This window comes from Poecilia reticulata, chromosome 10 (assembly GCF_904066995.2).
Source record: "Poecilia reticulata chromosome 10, P_reticulata-male-v2, whole genome shotgun sequence".
NCBI classification, from domain to species: Eukaryota; Metazoa; Chordata; class Actinopteri; order Cyprinodontiformes; family Poeciliidae; genus Poecilia; species Poecilia reticulata.
In genome coordinates, this window is record NC_088839.1 from 4,255,809 (window position 1) to 4,274,076 (window position 18,268).

Below are 18,268 nucleotides of genomic sequence, written 5' to 3' on the forward strand. Positions count from 1 at the left end.
AAGTGTTGTCATGTAAAATAGGTGAGTACATTATCTGTGTGTGTGTGGACTTTTGGTAATAGTTAGAGAAAATGTCTGGATCAGGCATAAAAGCAGTTACTAAAATTAATGGAGGTTAATACAAAGCCAAAGTTCTAATAGAAATATAAACTTATGCATGCGTGTGTGCGTGCCCGCATGTGTGTGTGTGGGTGTGTGTGTGTTAATCACCCAGAAATCACAGTGTCTGTATTTCCTCTCTGCCAGTCTCTCTTCTGGTACTGGATGGCTAATCTCTGAAGAGCCTGAAAACGAGATGACCTCATAAATGATAACTAGTTTTTACACAGATATATACATTATTTATTTCCCAAAAATAAATAACGGTATTTTAATTTAAACTGGCAACCAGTCCCGCTGCCCACCAAAATAAATAAATGTATAATTAAATAAAGCTTGGCAGGAAGTATGTCTTCCATCTTTAAGGGTATTGTTGCTTGATAGTTTTATCTGATGTTTGAGTGCACTAGTCTAATAAGTATTGCATAACATTTTATGTTTAAATAATCTGATCTCAAGAATCTAAATTGCATAAATGTTACACGTTTCAGCTCATAGTGGACAATTGTAACAAATTATGTTTTTTGTTTGTTTGTTTTTTTCTTCTTCTGACGTGTCTCTGCTTCCCCTTTGATCTTGGTGGAGAGAAGCGTCAGTGAAAAAAAAAAGAAAGACCGCTGTCTTCTTCCCCAACATGTCTCTTTATTACAAATTCTAGAAATTATGAAATCATTAACATTTCTTAGTACAATCATATTATTGTGTCCTTCTGTGGTTATCAAACAACCACATAGATTTCACTTCAGTAAATAGTATCAACTCCCACCAACTGTGACGGTATCAAATTGCCAAATTAAACAATTCACCAATTAATTTAGAGCTCACAGATGTACATTAAAAAAGAAAATTTCTCAAATAGCTATATTTCAAGGGCACTAATTTCTTTGAGTCATAATAATTATGAGAGGATTAATTATGTCAAATAATTGAACATGGACATATTATAATGAACAAATATACTTTAAGCTCTAATGGGCTTCGAATAACTACTGGCCGTACAGTTTAATTGATTACACAGCATGGGAGAAATAGTAACGTCTATAATAATAATAATAATAATAATAATAATAATAATAATAATAATAATAATAATAATAATAATAAATCCCTTTGAACAGATAACACAACACAACGCATGTCAGGGTACCAATGTTTGATCGGGGAGTGGAACGGAGCTTATTGTTACATGTAGCGATCTTCAAAACGGCCGGTGTTACGTCGCAACACCTGGTCGTTTCTCAAGCCCATGAAAGAATGAGCTTGAAAGAATGCAGACCCTGAATTCGGACACAAAGCTCTAGTGGTCTGGAACACTTATTTTCATATATTTTTTTGCATCTCTTTTTTGTTTATGTCTTGTCTGTTGTATTTGTTTTTCTCGTGTTTGCTGCGCGTTTCAACGATTCTGTATTTTAGTTCTGCTGGGGGTCCATATGGTTATGTGTATTTGTTATAAGTTGCATTGTGATCACTGTTATGTGTAGAGTGTTATGGGGTTCCCCTGTCTGACTCTGCTGACTTCCACTCACATGTGATGGACCTGTCATGTGGGTGAGGGAGCGGTAGGACCAGGACCAATGCTGATCTGACAGAACACCGGAAGAGCGGAGAGTTCAGTGTATGTTAGCAGTGAAGCTATTCAGTTGAGTGTAACGGTTTGTTAGAAGCGCAGCTGCAGCCTAAGGAATAGCAGCTCGCTCTTATTTAACCCTGTTGGCGGTACTACATCTGCGGTGTGTTGGCGTCATTACAGTATTTACTTACAGTTCACCACTTTAAAAGGTAATTACAGGATTGAAAAGGTAAATGTCCAGTAAAATACTGGTATCAACAGACACCAGCTTATTTTATTTATTTATTTATTTATTTATTTATTTATTTATTTATTTATTTATTTATTTATTTATTTATACCGTTTTTCTTAAAGAACGGTAAAATAAATAAAAAAAATTTAAAAAAACCGGCGTCTGTAGCTACAAGAATTATTTTCATCGTTCTTTCAGAAAAACGGCACCGTTCTTTCGAAAGAACGGTTAACTACTGGCAGCTACAGACGCCACTATTTTACCGTTCTTTCACAGTATCTATACCGTACTTGCATTGACGGTAATTTATTGTCAGGATTAATTATGGTACATCTACTGTGCATTTACAGTAAACTTCTGGGGCTGCCAGTATTTGACTGTAAATTTACAGGATTATTTCTTAGAGTGTAGTGATAAAGACTAGACTTCAAAATGTGAGCAGTTCTTTCTAAAGAGCTGAATATTTAATGAGGCATTCTAATTTTTTTCACCTCTACAAAAGTAGTTGCAGTATTGTGCTCTGCTGTGCAAAACTGATATCCACAGGTGAGTTGAAGCTGGAAGCTATCACTGTCTTTTTCCTGACAGCAGGGCCCAGTAATGTCACATCAGAAACAAATATAGGACAGGAATTCAATAAAGATGATGATTCCTAGTAAAAGGTGCCAGTAAACTGGCCAGCAGTGGACCGAAATAGAGCATGTGTCCTCACCTGAGCATACTCCTTCTCTATAGCTGCTCTCTGCTTACTGAAGGACCTTGGGGAACACAGAGACAAACAGAATATGACACTGCTTCAACTGAATGTCAGTATTGATCCTTCAGCCTATCAGTGGTCCCGTTGTAGGGTAGGTAGGGGGGAGCGGTGGGGTTCATACAGATGTCCCCCAATCTGTGCTATGACCCACCTGATCTCCTCCAGCAGCTCAGTGTCCTGGTGTTGTTTGCACTGCAGTTTGCTGAGCTGCTCTGAGAACAGCAGCTTCACATGCTGGCTTTCCTTTACCTGCACAGAGGTTCAGAGACGGGTTGGTAAGTTTGTTCCAAAACTTTCAGACCTGCAGCTTAGTGTGTCCAAACTGTCCCTTTTGTCTGTCGCTTGTTATGCAAAGGGACAAAGGGACTTTTTTTTCTTATAGCAAAAACTTACCAGCCAATCCCGATGTATGAGCTATTATACGTTATAATCCTGTATTATTATTTTCCCGTAAATATCTTGTATTATGCCCCCCTTCCCGACCCTGCTCTGACGGTAGTTTCTCTCTCTCTAACTCTCTATCCTCCAGCCCTCATTCCCCCATTCCTCCTCGGATGGCAACATTTCCCATTTCCTCAAATCCACAACTTCACAGGTAATCCAACTCTTCATCCATGTTGTTAGGAATCTGTTAGAATTTTTAACATGGACGACAAAGCGGTTATAAAAGCTTTTTTGTAGTTTGACCAAATGATAATGTCTGTTAATATGTCATATATCTTGGTATTTTAATAGCATTCTTACCTAACAATAATATTTAGCAGCTACAGTTTAGACAGGATTGATGTCTGTCTACCAGCCTTGAGTCCTAAATCAGTTCATTAGATTTATCAGGAATTCCAGTTTTCCTCCGTTTCTGCAGGTGTAGGAACAGACTTTTGGGATGTGGACGGTTTCTCTGCTTCTTTCTCTCCTCTTATCTTTGGCTCTACTTTTAAAACATTTATCTTTTTCCCTTTGCTTTCTCCTTTATTTACCGTTTGCATGTCCATTACATTTGAGCCCAAAGTGAGTTCTAATAAAGTTTCACATACGTGTCAAGATGAGCATCAGGTGAGAGCTGTATCACTGGAAGTAAATCTGTTGGGCCTCACCTTGATGCTCAGAAAACAATTCAGAGTACCACACTGACGTACATGAGACATAAAAAATAGTTCGCAATTAACTGTCTAGCACAGAGGTGGGCAACTCCAGGTCTCGAGGGCCGGTCTTCTGCAACTTTTAGATGTGTCTCAACTTCAACACACATGAGTCAAATAATGAGGTCGTTAACAGGACTCTGTAGAACCTGACTGCACTGAGGAGGTGATTCAGCTGTTGGATTTAAGTGTGTTGGACCAGGGAGACATCTAAGAGCTGCAGGACACCGGCTCCAAGCCCAGGATTGCCCACCCCCCCTGCCAGCATGCCTAGGGGAAAGAAGGGCTGACATATGGGTCCCATATGGGTTTGTCCACGGGTTCCACGGTGGCCCTACATGGGTTTGCCCATGTAGGGCCACAGCCTACGTGGGCCCTACATGGTCCCTAAATGGACAAACCCATGTGGGTCCAACACCATGTAGGGCCCATACACAGGACAAAGTGATGTCACATTCTTTCTACAACATAGGTCAGACACTATAGGTACACCCTTGTATCAATCAAATTTGACAGGTGGTGGTGAAGGTGGGTGGTCTGGAAGTGGGGGAGGGGCAACGTGGGTGGTCCGGAAATGGGGTCCAGATGTTTGAGGTTCTGACCCGTAGAAGAATGGGGGCGGCTTTGATGTCAGTGACTATTGCATAAATGCTCGCTAACTGCGGACTGTTTTTGTTTTTTTTCTCTCTCCAAGTATCGGAAAGTTTCAAGATGTGCAGGATAAAATATGTGATCGGTGATCTGTTCTCCGCTCCAAACCAGGAATCATTAGCGCACTGTGTTAGTGAAGATTTATGAATGGGGAAGGGAATCGCAGTTTTGTTCAAAAAGATTTTTGCCTGTACATCAGAATTAAAAGAGCAGAGTGAGTCATTTGTTTGGTAAAAAAAAAAAAAAGTTATTGCATTTTGTTTAAATGTCTTTTCAACAGTTAAATCATTTCCTAATTTAAAAAACCAAAAATGTATCTCTTAATAGAAAAGCTGCTGGGACAATGTGCAGTCCTAACACATGATCAACGCTTCATATACTATCTGGTAAATATACCACGGTCAATTATACAGCATGGGACCAAATTGGGTTATTTTTTTTTCAATCTGGTAACTCTATCTTTCCTATTATGTATGTCAGATTACGAAAAAAAAAAGCGAGTCAGAAACCGACATATGTCGACTTCAGACAGAGTCTGGAAGACATGAAATCTCACTGCTTAGAATATAACGTCAAAAGAATATCACTGCCTCGGTTTGTAGGGACTACTATGGATAAATACCCTTAATTCTTCTTTATTTGAATAATTAAATGCAATGTTTTATCTCCTTCAGAATTGGATGCGGCTTAGATCAGCTGGAGTGGTCAAAAGTCTCACAGATTCTGCAAGAGGTCTTTAAACAGACAGATATTACTCTGACTGTGTACAGCTTGTGGTGGTGCGTGGGAGGGGGCGGGGGGGACAGGATGACCTCCTGTTGTTTTCCACTAATCAGTTCCAGACACCTTAGCTTCTTTATCGTTGGATATTTCTCCCATCACCCTATTTCGGATGAGGTTGGACAAAGACTCTGTTCATTCCAAGACCCTGCTTACATCCTGATAATGTCGGTGCTTTCTGAGTCTCAGTACGACGAACTATTAGGCAGTAAATTACAGCACTCTTTTTTTTCATTTTTGCTTCAATCTGACATATTCTTTTCTTCAGATCTTGTCTCACAAGATACGAAGAGGACGGTCATACCGCAATTAGTCTACGGTCAGTATTTTAACACTCCTCACCCTCCACCATCGCATAACAAAAAAATTAATTACAGCATTTTAACAGATTTACAGGGGATCTACTCGTTACTTAACTTTTAGCTTTCTGAAATTAAAGTGAGAGACAAACTAACATCACTGGCTTTCCAGAATTTATCCATCATTGTAAATTCTACTTTGCTCCAGTCTTTTTCCTGTTGTCGAATAAAGACTGACATTCTCGATGCTTCATGGTTTCTCCAAAATAGTAAAGGTTGTTTTAAGTACATTTGAAACTTAATAGATTTTTTTTTTCCTGTAACACCCGCTAGTATGATACATTTCAGTAAAAGTTCCTTATCTGTAAATTTATTTCTTAAGAATATGTGACAGGGACTAAACATGCCTAGGTGAGGCTACTTATATTTATCTTTCAGCTTTCTCCAAAGTTGAAAGTTTTTTACACTGCACAACCAGGCTCCAAAAAGTTGCTCCAACATGGTAAATTGTTTGGTTACCTTTAAAATTATCTACAGCTTTACATACAAGAAACGCTGTATGTTTCTTGTATGTATGTTTCTTGGCCCTAATGATTCTTTTACTCCATCAATCTTGCACGCTTAAGTGTGTTCACTAACAAAATATAGTACAGCTGTAGTTGTTGAAAGTTAAATTAATAAAAAGTATAAATGATCAATGTGAACCATCAGTCTGTATTAAAATATTTAATACAATTTGTATTACTTATTTAGATTTTATGTTTTTATGTGAGCACTTGAATTTCTATCAATTTATTGAATCTATGTAAATCTATGTAAATATTTATCAAACTGAATATACTATTCTATTTTTCTTTTCTTTCAATGTTTGTTGCAAATATTCAAATATATGCTGGCTATCAACCAACAATTCAATCAGTGATCTTTGCTTTTTTTTTCTCAAGTAGCCCCTCTCACGGAGACTTACTTCCATCTTCTGACACCTGGCCCAACTTATAATAACATTGACTAAGTTTGCTATTGGTACACTTTACCTAAAAAAATAAATTAAATAAAATGACATACTCACTACACAACCATGCTCCAAGAGTTGGTCACAATGTGGTGAATTGTGTTGATACCTTTAAAATTATCTACAACTTTTGTTCCTTGGTCCTAATGATGCTATGTGTTCAATAATGTTCACTAACAGACAGTACACCTCTTGTAATTGATAAGCTTATAAATGATCAATGTCAGTATGCGTTCAAGAAGATCACATCAATCAGATTAAGTAAAATATCATGATACTCAAAGGAATCAAAATTATAGTTCACAAAATTATAGTTTCAGGGAGCCTAGACTGTATGAAAGGAATGATTGAAATATACTATGAACATATTCAATTTGCAGAATCCTGTTAAATTTAAGAATATTGTTTGCCAAAATCACACAATGTAACTAAACATGTCTTTTACATGTTGCAGTAATTGAATCTTTTGAGACAATTGGTTTGCATAAGTTTAAGTAACTACAACCTATTTTCCACATTCTTGGCTAGCAATTTGCCAGTTAGCTTCCCAGTCCGAACGTCTGGACAATGTCTTGATTCAGTCAATTCTTCTATCCTGTATCTCCTGTACTCTGATATTCTATGAATTCACTCTGTGAACGATTCGTTTGCTTTGAATGCAGTATCTGGTTTCTCTTACTTTAACCCGCCCAACTTGCACCTGATTGGGATGTTAGCTTTTCGATTCCCTCCCAGTGAGGCGTTGCTTCACCAAGCAAACTGTTAGTCAAACTGTTGATCTCCCTCAGAAGATGAAAAGACATGGTGACTGAGTTTTAGACACTAGTACCACCTTTTTACTAGATGGCGGCCCTAAAAGTTTATACCTTTAAAATATGAATAAATACGTACAATTCCATAATTATTCGATCCAGCGGTTACAGAAGTTTAGTAGTAATGCAATTCGGGGATTGTGGTTCCTTAATGTCAGTGTTTCTGCTACTGGAGTGAGACAGTAAGAAGACAAGGATTAGGGTTAGAAGAAGATTTAGAAAGAAAATAGTTGATAGTTGTATTTTCTGGGCTATGACTAGTTATCAGGACAGAATCAGACCCGTAAAACTGTTTGGTCCATATGATCCAAGGAGAGAACCAGTCATCTTCTCCAACAATGTATCACTCTGTAGAAAATATGTTTGGACACAAGGAGCAGGAACATCACAACATCAGATGTATTTTCATCCTTATATCAGTGATCTAAAACTATTTAAAATTTTTGATACCATACAATGGACCGCAAAGGTGTACATGAATGTAAAAGTCAATTATTTTATTCACTGATAGAAAAGTGTAATGTATTTATCATAAGTAGGATTAACTGAGCTGAAGGAAAACAAAGGAGAAATAAATATTCATTGATACAGAACCGAATCAGCAAATATGAACTTATGAAACTATTGAAACCTTCAAAAATCTTATGTTGTCTACGATATTTAAGAAAATACTGAAACTGCACACATAAATTTCTTTATTTGACTGTTATCTCTAAAATATGTTACTTTTTATGTTTAACACCAGACATCTCACCTCTTTCCCACAGTTTTTCACTTAGATCCATGACTGCAGTGGATTTTATATTCATTCATCCATTCATCCATCCATTTTCTTCCGCTTATCCGGGATTGGGTTGCGGGGGCAGCAGCTTCAGAAGGGAGGCCCAGACTTCCCTCTCCCCAGCCACTTCTTCCAGCTCCTCCGGGGGAATCCCAAGGCGTTCCCAGGCCAGCCAAGAGACATAGTCCCTCCAGGGTCTTCCCCGAGGCCTCCTCCCAGTGGGACGTGCCTGGAACACCTCAAAAGGGAGGCGTCCAGGAGGCATCCTGACCAGATGCCCGAGCCACCTCAACTGGCTCCTCTCGATGTGGAGGAGCAGCGGCTCTACTCTGAGTCCCTCCTGGATGACCGAGCTTCTCACCCTTACCCCTAAGGGAGAGCCCAGCCACACTGCGGAGGAGGGTGGATTTTATAGTCAGTGTTAAAAGCCAGCAGAAAGTCTGAAGCGAAGGAGGAAATTTACGTCAACATGGAACCTGTTGGACAAACTGCATCTAATCACACAGGTAAGAATAAAGTTACAGAGAAATACCGTATGCATTGCATTACATTTTGCTAAGGTTCAGGTTTTCATTAAGACTTTATGGTGATTCTTACACTTAATTTAGATTTTGTGTACTGTGAATTATGTTGTACAGGATATTGCGACTTATTGCTTCACAAATAAGCAATAAGCAATGGTTTCTGACAACAGCTTTTCATTATTGCAAGGGATGACCTTTACTTGCCTTTACCAGGCAATAGTATGTGGCAAAATGTACTGGAAAGATGTTTACAATTTCTTAGTTTTGCCTCAAAAATGAACTTTTGATGTTACCAAAAAATACCAAACATTCCTCATAATTTCTCTTCGATCCAGTCCGAAGTTTGTGGAGGGAATTGTAACCTTAATACAATTCAGTTGATTTATAAAACACAAATTTACAATAGGTAATCTCAAGACAATTTACCAAAAAGTCATCTCCATTCTACTTATCAAACAGTCTAGCAATTTAAATGTATTATTTAAGTAAGTAAAACAATAAGTAAGTTATACGAGTTAAAAATGCAGATTGCATCATGTCACTGACTTGTTATTGACTTGACTTGTTTATATGCTGTTCAAATTACTTTTACCCTGACTGATTTTATCCATATTTTCAGGGGAACATTGTGGAACCAACATGTACGTTCGCTAAATTCTTGAAGTAAAAGTCACATTAAGACACAATCAGAATGCCTCATGCTGAACCAATCCTCCCCACAACCATCCTCCAACGTTTGTTTATCATGTCAGAGTTTTCAACAAGAAAGAAACTCATACAAAATATTATTCTCTGCAAAATTTATTTTACTTGCTACTTACAGCAGCAGCAGCAGCAATGTATTTACTACATAGGTTAAAGATAGATGGTGTCATCACTTGACATAGTTGTACTGTTCAAAACCTTTCGGTTTGCTTGAGTAGAAATGGAGTAATGTCTGTGTATGTTAAAATGTTAAACATTTATCCTCACCACTTTCAAATAGTTCACTTTTTATTTTATTCTAGTTGTTGTAGACTCAACTTAAATAGAATAACTTATAAAGCATCTTTTTTTCTTCTTTAAATCCAAGAGTTCCTGCCACTTGTTTAAGATGAGTACAAACAACAAGTTGATGAGAATTAAATGAAGCTCACTTGAACTCCTTTATTAAGCAAAATGTTACAGCGTGGAAGGTTTAGCAGATGGCTGGAGGCATCTGAATCGCTTCAAACTCAGTACCTGTTTGCTATACGGCAAACATTTGGTAAGATTAAATTTAGTCGACTAAAGAAAGTCAGACGGTTCATTCTCCAACGAGTGAAATCTCTTGAAGTAGTCAAGTGTCTTGTTTGTTCAGATCTTGCTAGTCATTTCCATAGCATGATTACTAATTAACAGTTGATTCTTTTGTGTCTAGATGCAATCTAATCATTCAGTTCACAATTGAAGTTTTATTATCAGAATTCTGCAAATTGAATATTTTCATAGTATATTTCAATCATTCCTTTCATACAGTCTAGGCTCCCTGAAACTATAATTTTGTGAACTATAATTTTGATTCCTTTGAGTATCATGATATTTTACTTAATCTGATTGATGTGATCTTCTTGAACGCATACTGACATTGATCATTTATAAGCTTATCAATTACAAGAGGTGTACTGTCTGTTAGTGAACATTATTGATCACATAGCATCATTAGGACCAAGGAACAAAAGTTGTAGATCATTTTAAAGGTATCAAAACAATTCACCACATTGTGACCAACTCTTGGAGCATGGTTGTGTAGTGAGTATGTCATTTTATTTAATTTATTTTTTTAGGTAAAGTGTACCAATAGGAAACTTAGTCAATGTTATTATAAGTTGGGCCAGGTGTCAGAAGATGGAAGTAAGTCTCCGTGAGAGGGGCTACTTGAGAAAAAAAAAGCAAAGATTCACTGATTGAATTGTTGGTTGATAGCCAGCATATATTTTATTTTTTGCAACAAACATTGAAAGAAAAGAAAAATGAATGACTATTCAGTTTGATAAATATTTACATAGATTTACATAGATTCAATAAATCGATAGAAATCCAAGAGCTCACATGAAAACATAAAATTGTTATTGCGCAACACCTCCCTCCCCTTCTCTCTCACTCTACTTCCCCTTCTCAGAGGAGGGAGGTGTGCAGCCAGCTCTCCGTCTAACGGGTAATTTGAGTTTTCTAAATCTGATGGGATTTTACCCTGTTCAGAACTGAGAAACTCTGTTTAAGCTGGCATCGAGAAAGACTAGCCTGGTTTCTAACGACCTCCATCCAGATGTCCCACCCTTCTTCACCCTGTGAATTAGCCAGATTGAGCAGCCTGCAATCAACTAGTTTCACAGAGCACACCTGTTAACGGTCGCTCTTTCTCTTTATTACAACTTGCACTTGTTACTGAACCAGGTTGGTTTTAGTGACTCGGGCGAGTCCCAAAGGTGTTGTTTTAGTTTTGGCTAAAAGCAACCTATAAAACATTTTCTACTTTTTCCTCCCAGAATCAAACTTCATAGCTATTTTATGACCATCAAAGAACTTTAAGGTGACTCATTAATTGAATGTCCACAACATCTTTTAGATTTTCTTAATGCTAATTATTTTATTAGTAAGGCAATTTTGCAAGGGTCAGTACAGCTTAATTCAGTAGCAGAAATAATCAAATAAGTAAAATCAATAATCTAGCCTATCTTTCCCTAATGCTGACACTGAGAACTAAAAAAGGGAAACTTTGAGAGAGACGGACAGAGTTTGGCATTTTGAACCCCAGAACTGGCCTGATGATGAAGAAGGTGTTGCAGCAGCAGGAGGTTCCCAGTACAGGAAGAGTACTGACTTAGAGCGGAAGGTCTCGGGCCTCAGGGTGACTTCCTCATGTGCGTAGCGGTCCTCAGCTTCTTGTCTTGCAGCTCTGTAGCTCCCTTCTCCTCGATCTTCCTGGTCCCATGGAAGGAACACACCAGTTCTTCCTCTTTGCCTTTGTTCTTTGCGTTTGTCTTATCTTCATCTTTGTCTTCATCTTTGCCTTGGTCTTTGTCTTTGGGGGTCTAAACCCAGCTGATGAGAGAAGTGCGATTTGAAGCCACATGTTGCGGGGCTAACGGGTTGGTCTCCATGTGCAGAACAGTCTTCAGCTCTGTGGCCCCGGCTCTTCTTCAGCTGCAGAGTTCTTTGTCCATCTCGATCTTGGCTCGAAGCTGCCTGAAGGATCAAACCAACGATTCCTCTTTTGCACCCACCTTATAAAGGGTTTATTCACCCTTTTGGTGTGTTTGCATTGGCTAGCTTAGTTGCTGTGCCTGTCTCATTGGCTGACTGCTTGGACAGATGATCTCATATCCATCACCTTGGAGACCTCATGACCTGATGTCTGTTCTAATGTCCCCGAGTTGCTCAACAGTCCTCCTACCTCTGTTGCTTGCCCAACCTTTTCTTAGGAAAGTTGAAGTTTAGCAATAAGGCCTTGGTCACCTCCGCTCTCCTATCAGTTCCTCCTTTCCCCTGACTTTTCACCTAACATCTACCTCCAACACAACATCAGTGACCTTTAATTACAGTTACAACATTTTACACCATTTCAAGTTCAATGTCAAAATCACATTTATAACCTTTTAGTTTCTCTGATTTAACATTCATTTATAATGTTATAATAACCATAACTTATTAGTTACTCTTATTATAATCATAATGTGAGTTATTACAGACATTTCTGAAAAGAAACCAAGAATACCTATTATTCTAATTATCTGATACCATGTTACAGTTACTTGTTTCACCTTTAAGTACTTCCACAAGTGTAAGAGTAAATATTCTTATAAACAAACCAACATCAACCACTGGTTAAACCAATATTAATTATTGGCTCAATTATAAGTCATTAATTTAAGTATTTTAGTCTGGGTTTTATCCAATTACTCAAAATGTTTAGATTTTATTCTTTAAAAACCTTTAATGCTTTAAAATAAGGAATGGTCTGAACTATTTTTAGACTGATGCAAGATAGAAACTTCCCCTTTCTTCAGGAAACCAGCTCTTCCTGTTCCATGACTCTCTTTCTGCCTGACTTTGATTTTTTATGATTAAATAGAAAAAAGTAGAATTAAAGCAAAGTTTGCAGGACACAATAACAACACACACAACCGGATTAATTTTATTACCGTCTGACTCTACTGTTGGGTCTTGATGTCACCTGTGTAATTAATTTTAAGGTAATTTTATTTATTATTACTATTAAACTAAAATCTCCAGCATGGGGAAGTGGCATGAGCTCGACTTTTCTCGACAAAATCTAAATAAATAATACAAATTGTATTAAATATTTTAATACAGACTGATGGTTCACATTGATCATTTATATGTTTTAGTAATGGAACCTTCAACAACTACAGGTGTACTATATTTTGTTAGTGAACACACTTAAGCGTTTAAGATTGATGGAGTAAAAGAATCATTAGGGCCAAGAAACATGCATGCTAGAAACATACAGCGTATAAGTCAAAGACAAAAGCTGTAGATAATTTTAAAGGTAACCAAACAATTTGGTTACCTTTAAAAGTTGTTGGAGCAACTTTTTGGGGCCTGGTTGTGCAGTGTAAAAAACTTTCAACTTTGGAGAAAGCTGAAAGATAAATATTAGTAGCCTCACCTAGGCATGTTTAGTCCCTGTCACATATTCTTAAGAAATAAATTTACAGATGAGGAACTTTTACTGAAATGTATCATACTAGCGGGTGTTACAGAAAAAAAATCTATACGTTTCAAATGTACTTAAACCAACCTTTACTATTTTGGAGAAACCATGAAGCATTGAGAAGGTCAGTCTTGATTCAACAACAGAAAAAAGACTGGAGCAAAGTAGAATTTACAATGATGTGAGGATAAATTCTGGAAAGGCAGTGATGTTAGTTTGTCTCTCACTTTAATTGCAGAAAGCTAAAAGTTAACTGAGTAACGAGTAGATCCCCTGTAAATCTGTTAAAATGCTGTAATTAATTTTTTTGTTATGCGATGGTGGAGGGTGAGGAGTGTTAAAATACTGACCGTAGACTAATTGCGGTATGACCGTCCTCTCCGTATCTTGTCAGACAAGATCTGAAGAAAAAAATACATCAGATTGAAGCAAAAATGAAAAAAAAAGAGTGCTGTAACTTACTGCCTAATAGTTCGTCGTACTGAGACTCAGAAAGCACCGACATTATCAGGATGTAAGCTATCCCCTTCTAAAAAAAAAGAAATGTAAAATAAAAAAATTTAATAAAAACACGCAGCAAGTATGTACCTGGATAGGATCAGATCAGCAGCGGTCTTGGAATGAACAGAGTCTTGTCCAAACTACTGCAAAAAAAAAGGTTTAGGATCCTCCCTCCTTGCTGATGGGAGAATTATCTAACAATAAAGAAGCTGGGATGTCTGGAAGTGATTATCAGCAGGGTCTTGGAATGAACAGAGTCTTTGTCCAACCTTATCCAAAATAGGGTGATGGGAGAAATATCTAACGATAAAGATGCTAAGGTGTCTGGAACTGATTAGTGGAAATCAACAGAAGGTCATCCTGCCCCCCCTCCCCACACACACACACACACCACCACAAGCTGTACACAGTCAGAGTAATATCTGTCTGTTTAAAGACCTCTTGCAGAATCTGTGAGACTTTTGACCACTCCAGCTGATCTAAGCCGCATCCAATTCTGAAGGAGATAAAACATTGCATTTAATTATTCAAATAAAGAAGAATTAAGGGTATTTATCCATAGTAGTCCCTACAAACCGAGGCAGTGATATTCTTTTGACGTTATATTCTAAGCAGTGAGATTTCATGTCTTCCAGACTCTGTCTGAAGTCGACATATGTCGGTTTCTGACTCGCTTTTTTTTTTCGTAATCTGACATACATAATAGGAAAGATAGAGTTACCAGATTGAAAAAAAAATAACCCAATTTGGTCCCATGCTGTATAATTGACCGTGGTATATTTACCAGATAGTATATGAAGCGTTGATCATGTGTTAGGACTGCACAGTCTTTTCTATTAAGACATACATTTTTGTTTAAAAAAAAAAAATCAGGATATGATTTACCTGTTGAAAAGACATTTAAACAAAATGCAATAACTTTCTTTTTTTTTTTTTACCAAACAAATGACTCACTCTGCTCTTTTAATTCTGATGTAGGGCCAAAATTCTTTTTGAACAAAGCTGCGATTCCCTTCCCCATTCATAAATCTTCACTAACACAGTGCGCTAATGATTCCTGGTTTGGAGCGGAGAACAGATCACCGATCACATATTTTATCCTGCACATCTTGAAACTTTCCGATTCTTGGAGAGAAAAAAAAACAAAAACAGTCCGCAGTTAGCGAGCATTTATTTAAGCAATAGTCACTGACGTCAAAGCCGCCCCCATTCTTCTACGGGTCAGAACCTCGAACATCTGGACCCCGTTTCCGGACCACCCACGTTCCCCATCGACCATTTCCGAACCACCCACATTGCCCATCCCCCATTTCCGGACCACCCACATTGCCCATCCCCCATTTCCGGACCACCCACGTTGCCCCTCCCCCACTTCCGGACCACCCACATTGCCCATCCCCCATTTCCGGACCACCCACATTGCCCATCCCCCATTTCCAGACCACCCACGTTGCCCCTCCCCCACTTCCGGACCACCCACATTGCCCCTCCCCCACTTCCAGACCACCCACCTTGACCGCCACCTGTCAAATTTGATTGATACAAGGGTGTACCTATAGTCTCTTAGGTCCTTCTACTAATTTAGAATGGAGGCATTGCTCTTTCAGTTAGTGATGGGCAAATGAAGCCTCATGAAACAATGAAGCTTTCCAACCCTTTACTTTGCAAAAAGGTTCATTACTTGATGCTTCATTCATTACTCACTAGTGACATCTGCTGGCAAAACTGTAACAACCTTGTCACTCAGTTGGATCATACTTCCAAAAATTACTAAATGCGATATTATCACAAAGTTTTCATCAAACTCACGTTTAGTAACAGGATAATCAATGAAACCATATTTAATTGTCATATGTTTTAATTATTAAAATGATTTGTAGCCAATCTAATCCTGGTTTATGTTGAACATTAGTGGTTGTGTTGGGGTTTCTTTTATGTCCAGACTGATTTGACAATAAAGACATTTGATGTTTTAGTGTCTTGTTGGGGCATTCACTTTTTCTTGGATTTCTAATTGGCTCTGATCCCTTAGATTTGGCTACATGTTGAATTTTAGTTCTGCAACAGCATTAAATCTGTTTCTGCTGTGCAAGACTGATATATCTTTGCCAATCAGGCTACAAATAATAGTGGAACTTTCCAGAAGGTGAGACATTGGGAGGGGGAGGCGGGGGAGGGAGGGGGGGGGGCGTAATTATTGTTATCTAAGAAGAATTTTATTGTGAGCATCATCTCAAAGTATTCCCAGGTGTCAGAATTTTTCCTCTTGCCTCAATCAAGTTTATTTGTGTGGGACGTTTCAGCAACAATGCTGTTCAAAGAGATTGACATCATAAAATCACAAAATAATAAAGTCATAAAAAAACGCATAATCTATAATTGAGAAAAGCAGTGACAAACAATACATTTTGATGAGTGCCATCATCAATACACATCAAATATGTTGGTCAATGTTAATTTTATTTTGGCTACTGAGGACAAATATTATTCTCACCGCGCTTTTATTTTGAAAACCGACACGCAAACTGAAGCAGTCACGTGTTCCAGGTAATGCGAGGAATCGTTTGTTGCCAGTCACGTGGTTTTTAGCAAGACAACACAAGCCTCGAAGCGGGGCTTCATCGGACACACACCCTTTTTTACTCGGTACACGCCTGGATTCAAACCCCCATCACTACCTTCAGTCACACTGAAGCATCATGGCAAATGCATGGCATGTGGTGAGCCAGCATCAACTGTGCTCCAGTCCATCCAGAGGTACCAACCAAAGAGCAATTTCCTTCTAGCATTAAAAAACAGAACTCCTGATGTTATTAGGGGTGCTATTTTTCTTAAATGTGGTCAGCAGGTATTTTTTGTTGTGCATTGGTTTGGGCGTTCTGTGACTGAAAAGGAGACTCTGGCTTTGAGTCATTCCAACATGCTGTGTGGGTTTTGGTTGATTTTTCCTAACCAAAACCCACTGACTCTTTTTTTCCTCCAAGTCTCTGATATATCCTAAACAAAGCTTTCATTTTGCACTCAGACTGTAAAGGACTGTTGGAATGGAGTTGCAGTATGTGCCCTGGTAACACAGTCTGCTTTTATGGTGATCCTGGTGAACAGTAAGAGCAGTGTTATATTGATTACAATCCCCATATCATGGTGTATGATATGTAGGTTGAATTGTTCTGTATTTTCACCTTTTATGGAGAGAAGGACTGATTCCGTCGACACCACCAAGTTTTGGTTTGAACTTTGTCTTTTTTTCCCTGCAGCACAACTCATCCATGCGTTTAGCCATCACTGATCAACTGACAGACATACTTTAATTTAAAATGTAATTTGTGCTAATTACCTAATTACATTGTAAATGAGGCATGCTCTCTCATGCCATTATGCAATTACCAGTAGAAACCACAAACAGTGAGATGTAAACTTTCTCCTCATATTCTCGCCTGGCTCTTATGACTGCTCCTATGACTTAAAGAACAGAATCGCACCATCGGCTTTGCCATTGCTAAATATCCTGTTTACGATGACAATTCCAGTGACGTATGAGTAGATATGGAGAAGAGCTAACATCTGCAGGCTAGCTGAAACATCTTCCTTCCTTCCTGCCCCTCATGGCAGAAGAGTTTTCACATATCACCAGCCTGCCACAAAGAACAGCGATTATGCTATGCTAGTGCTGACAGAGCACAGCCTAATCCACCATCCAAAAATGTAGAGACTATGGCCTGTGTTTATAATGTGTGATAGTGAAGGAAAACGAGCCTCTTAAATTTGACATTGATAGAAAAAGAGCAGTGTTTATAAAACTGGAACCTTCTGATTAACTTGAATTGCATTGAAGTTTGGTGCAGCAGGTTTAATTACTGAGTCATATGGAAACAGAGAACATGCTGATAGCAGTTTAGCATGTCCACACTGTCAGCATGGGGGAGATGGAATCAGATTTCTAGAAACAATTGCTAAGGAAACTAAATATTTAGCTTCCAAAGTAAACATTTAGTATTTAATTTGAAATTAATTAAGTATTTAATTTGAAATTAATTATTTAGATTGCTAACTAAGAATTTAGATTGGTGCTAAATATTTAGTTTGCGAGCTTTATTAGCTTGCTAAGTAAATACGTAGCTTGAAACAGTGGCACTTATAAATGAGTGAATGACATGGTGAAAATATGACTTTGAAAAATGAACCTTCTTTATTTCTGTTTTGACAAGCTAAATAGACCAAATTGTTGCTGTTCATTTTTGACAGTGTAACTTTGCAAACAACACCCCATAAACAGAAGCTGCTCAATATATTATGCATTGTTTTCACACCAAATCAACCTGACATATACAGAAAGCAGTTGAAGTTCCATTGGTGTTTAGCTAGATGTATTTATTTATGTTTGTGATGGTAGGGCAGAAAGAGATTTTCCC

At 38.0% G+C, this 18,268-nt stretch overlaps 1 protein-coding gene across 3 annotated transcripts in view; it reads right to left on the bottom strand.

The window, feature by feature from the left end:
* LOC103470993 (F-BAR and double SH3 domains protein 1) overlaps window positions 1-18,268 on the bottom strand; it is a 44,719-nt gene that overhangs the window by 20,169 nt on the left and 6,282 nt on the right. For all 3 annotated transcript variants that reach the window (XM_081611380.1, XM_081611379.1, XM_081611377.1), the window contains 3 exons: window positions 2,813-2,910; window positions 2,617-2,662; window positions 211-284 (listed from right to left, as the gene is read on the bottom strand). In XM_081611380.1, the coding sequence (XP_081467506.1) occupies window positions 211-284; window positions 2,617-2,662; window positions 2,813-2,910 (218 nt within the window). The remainder of the gene's footprint in view (window positions 1-210; window positions 285-2,616; window positions 2,663-2,812; window positions 2,911-18,268) is intronic.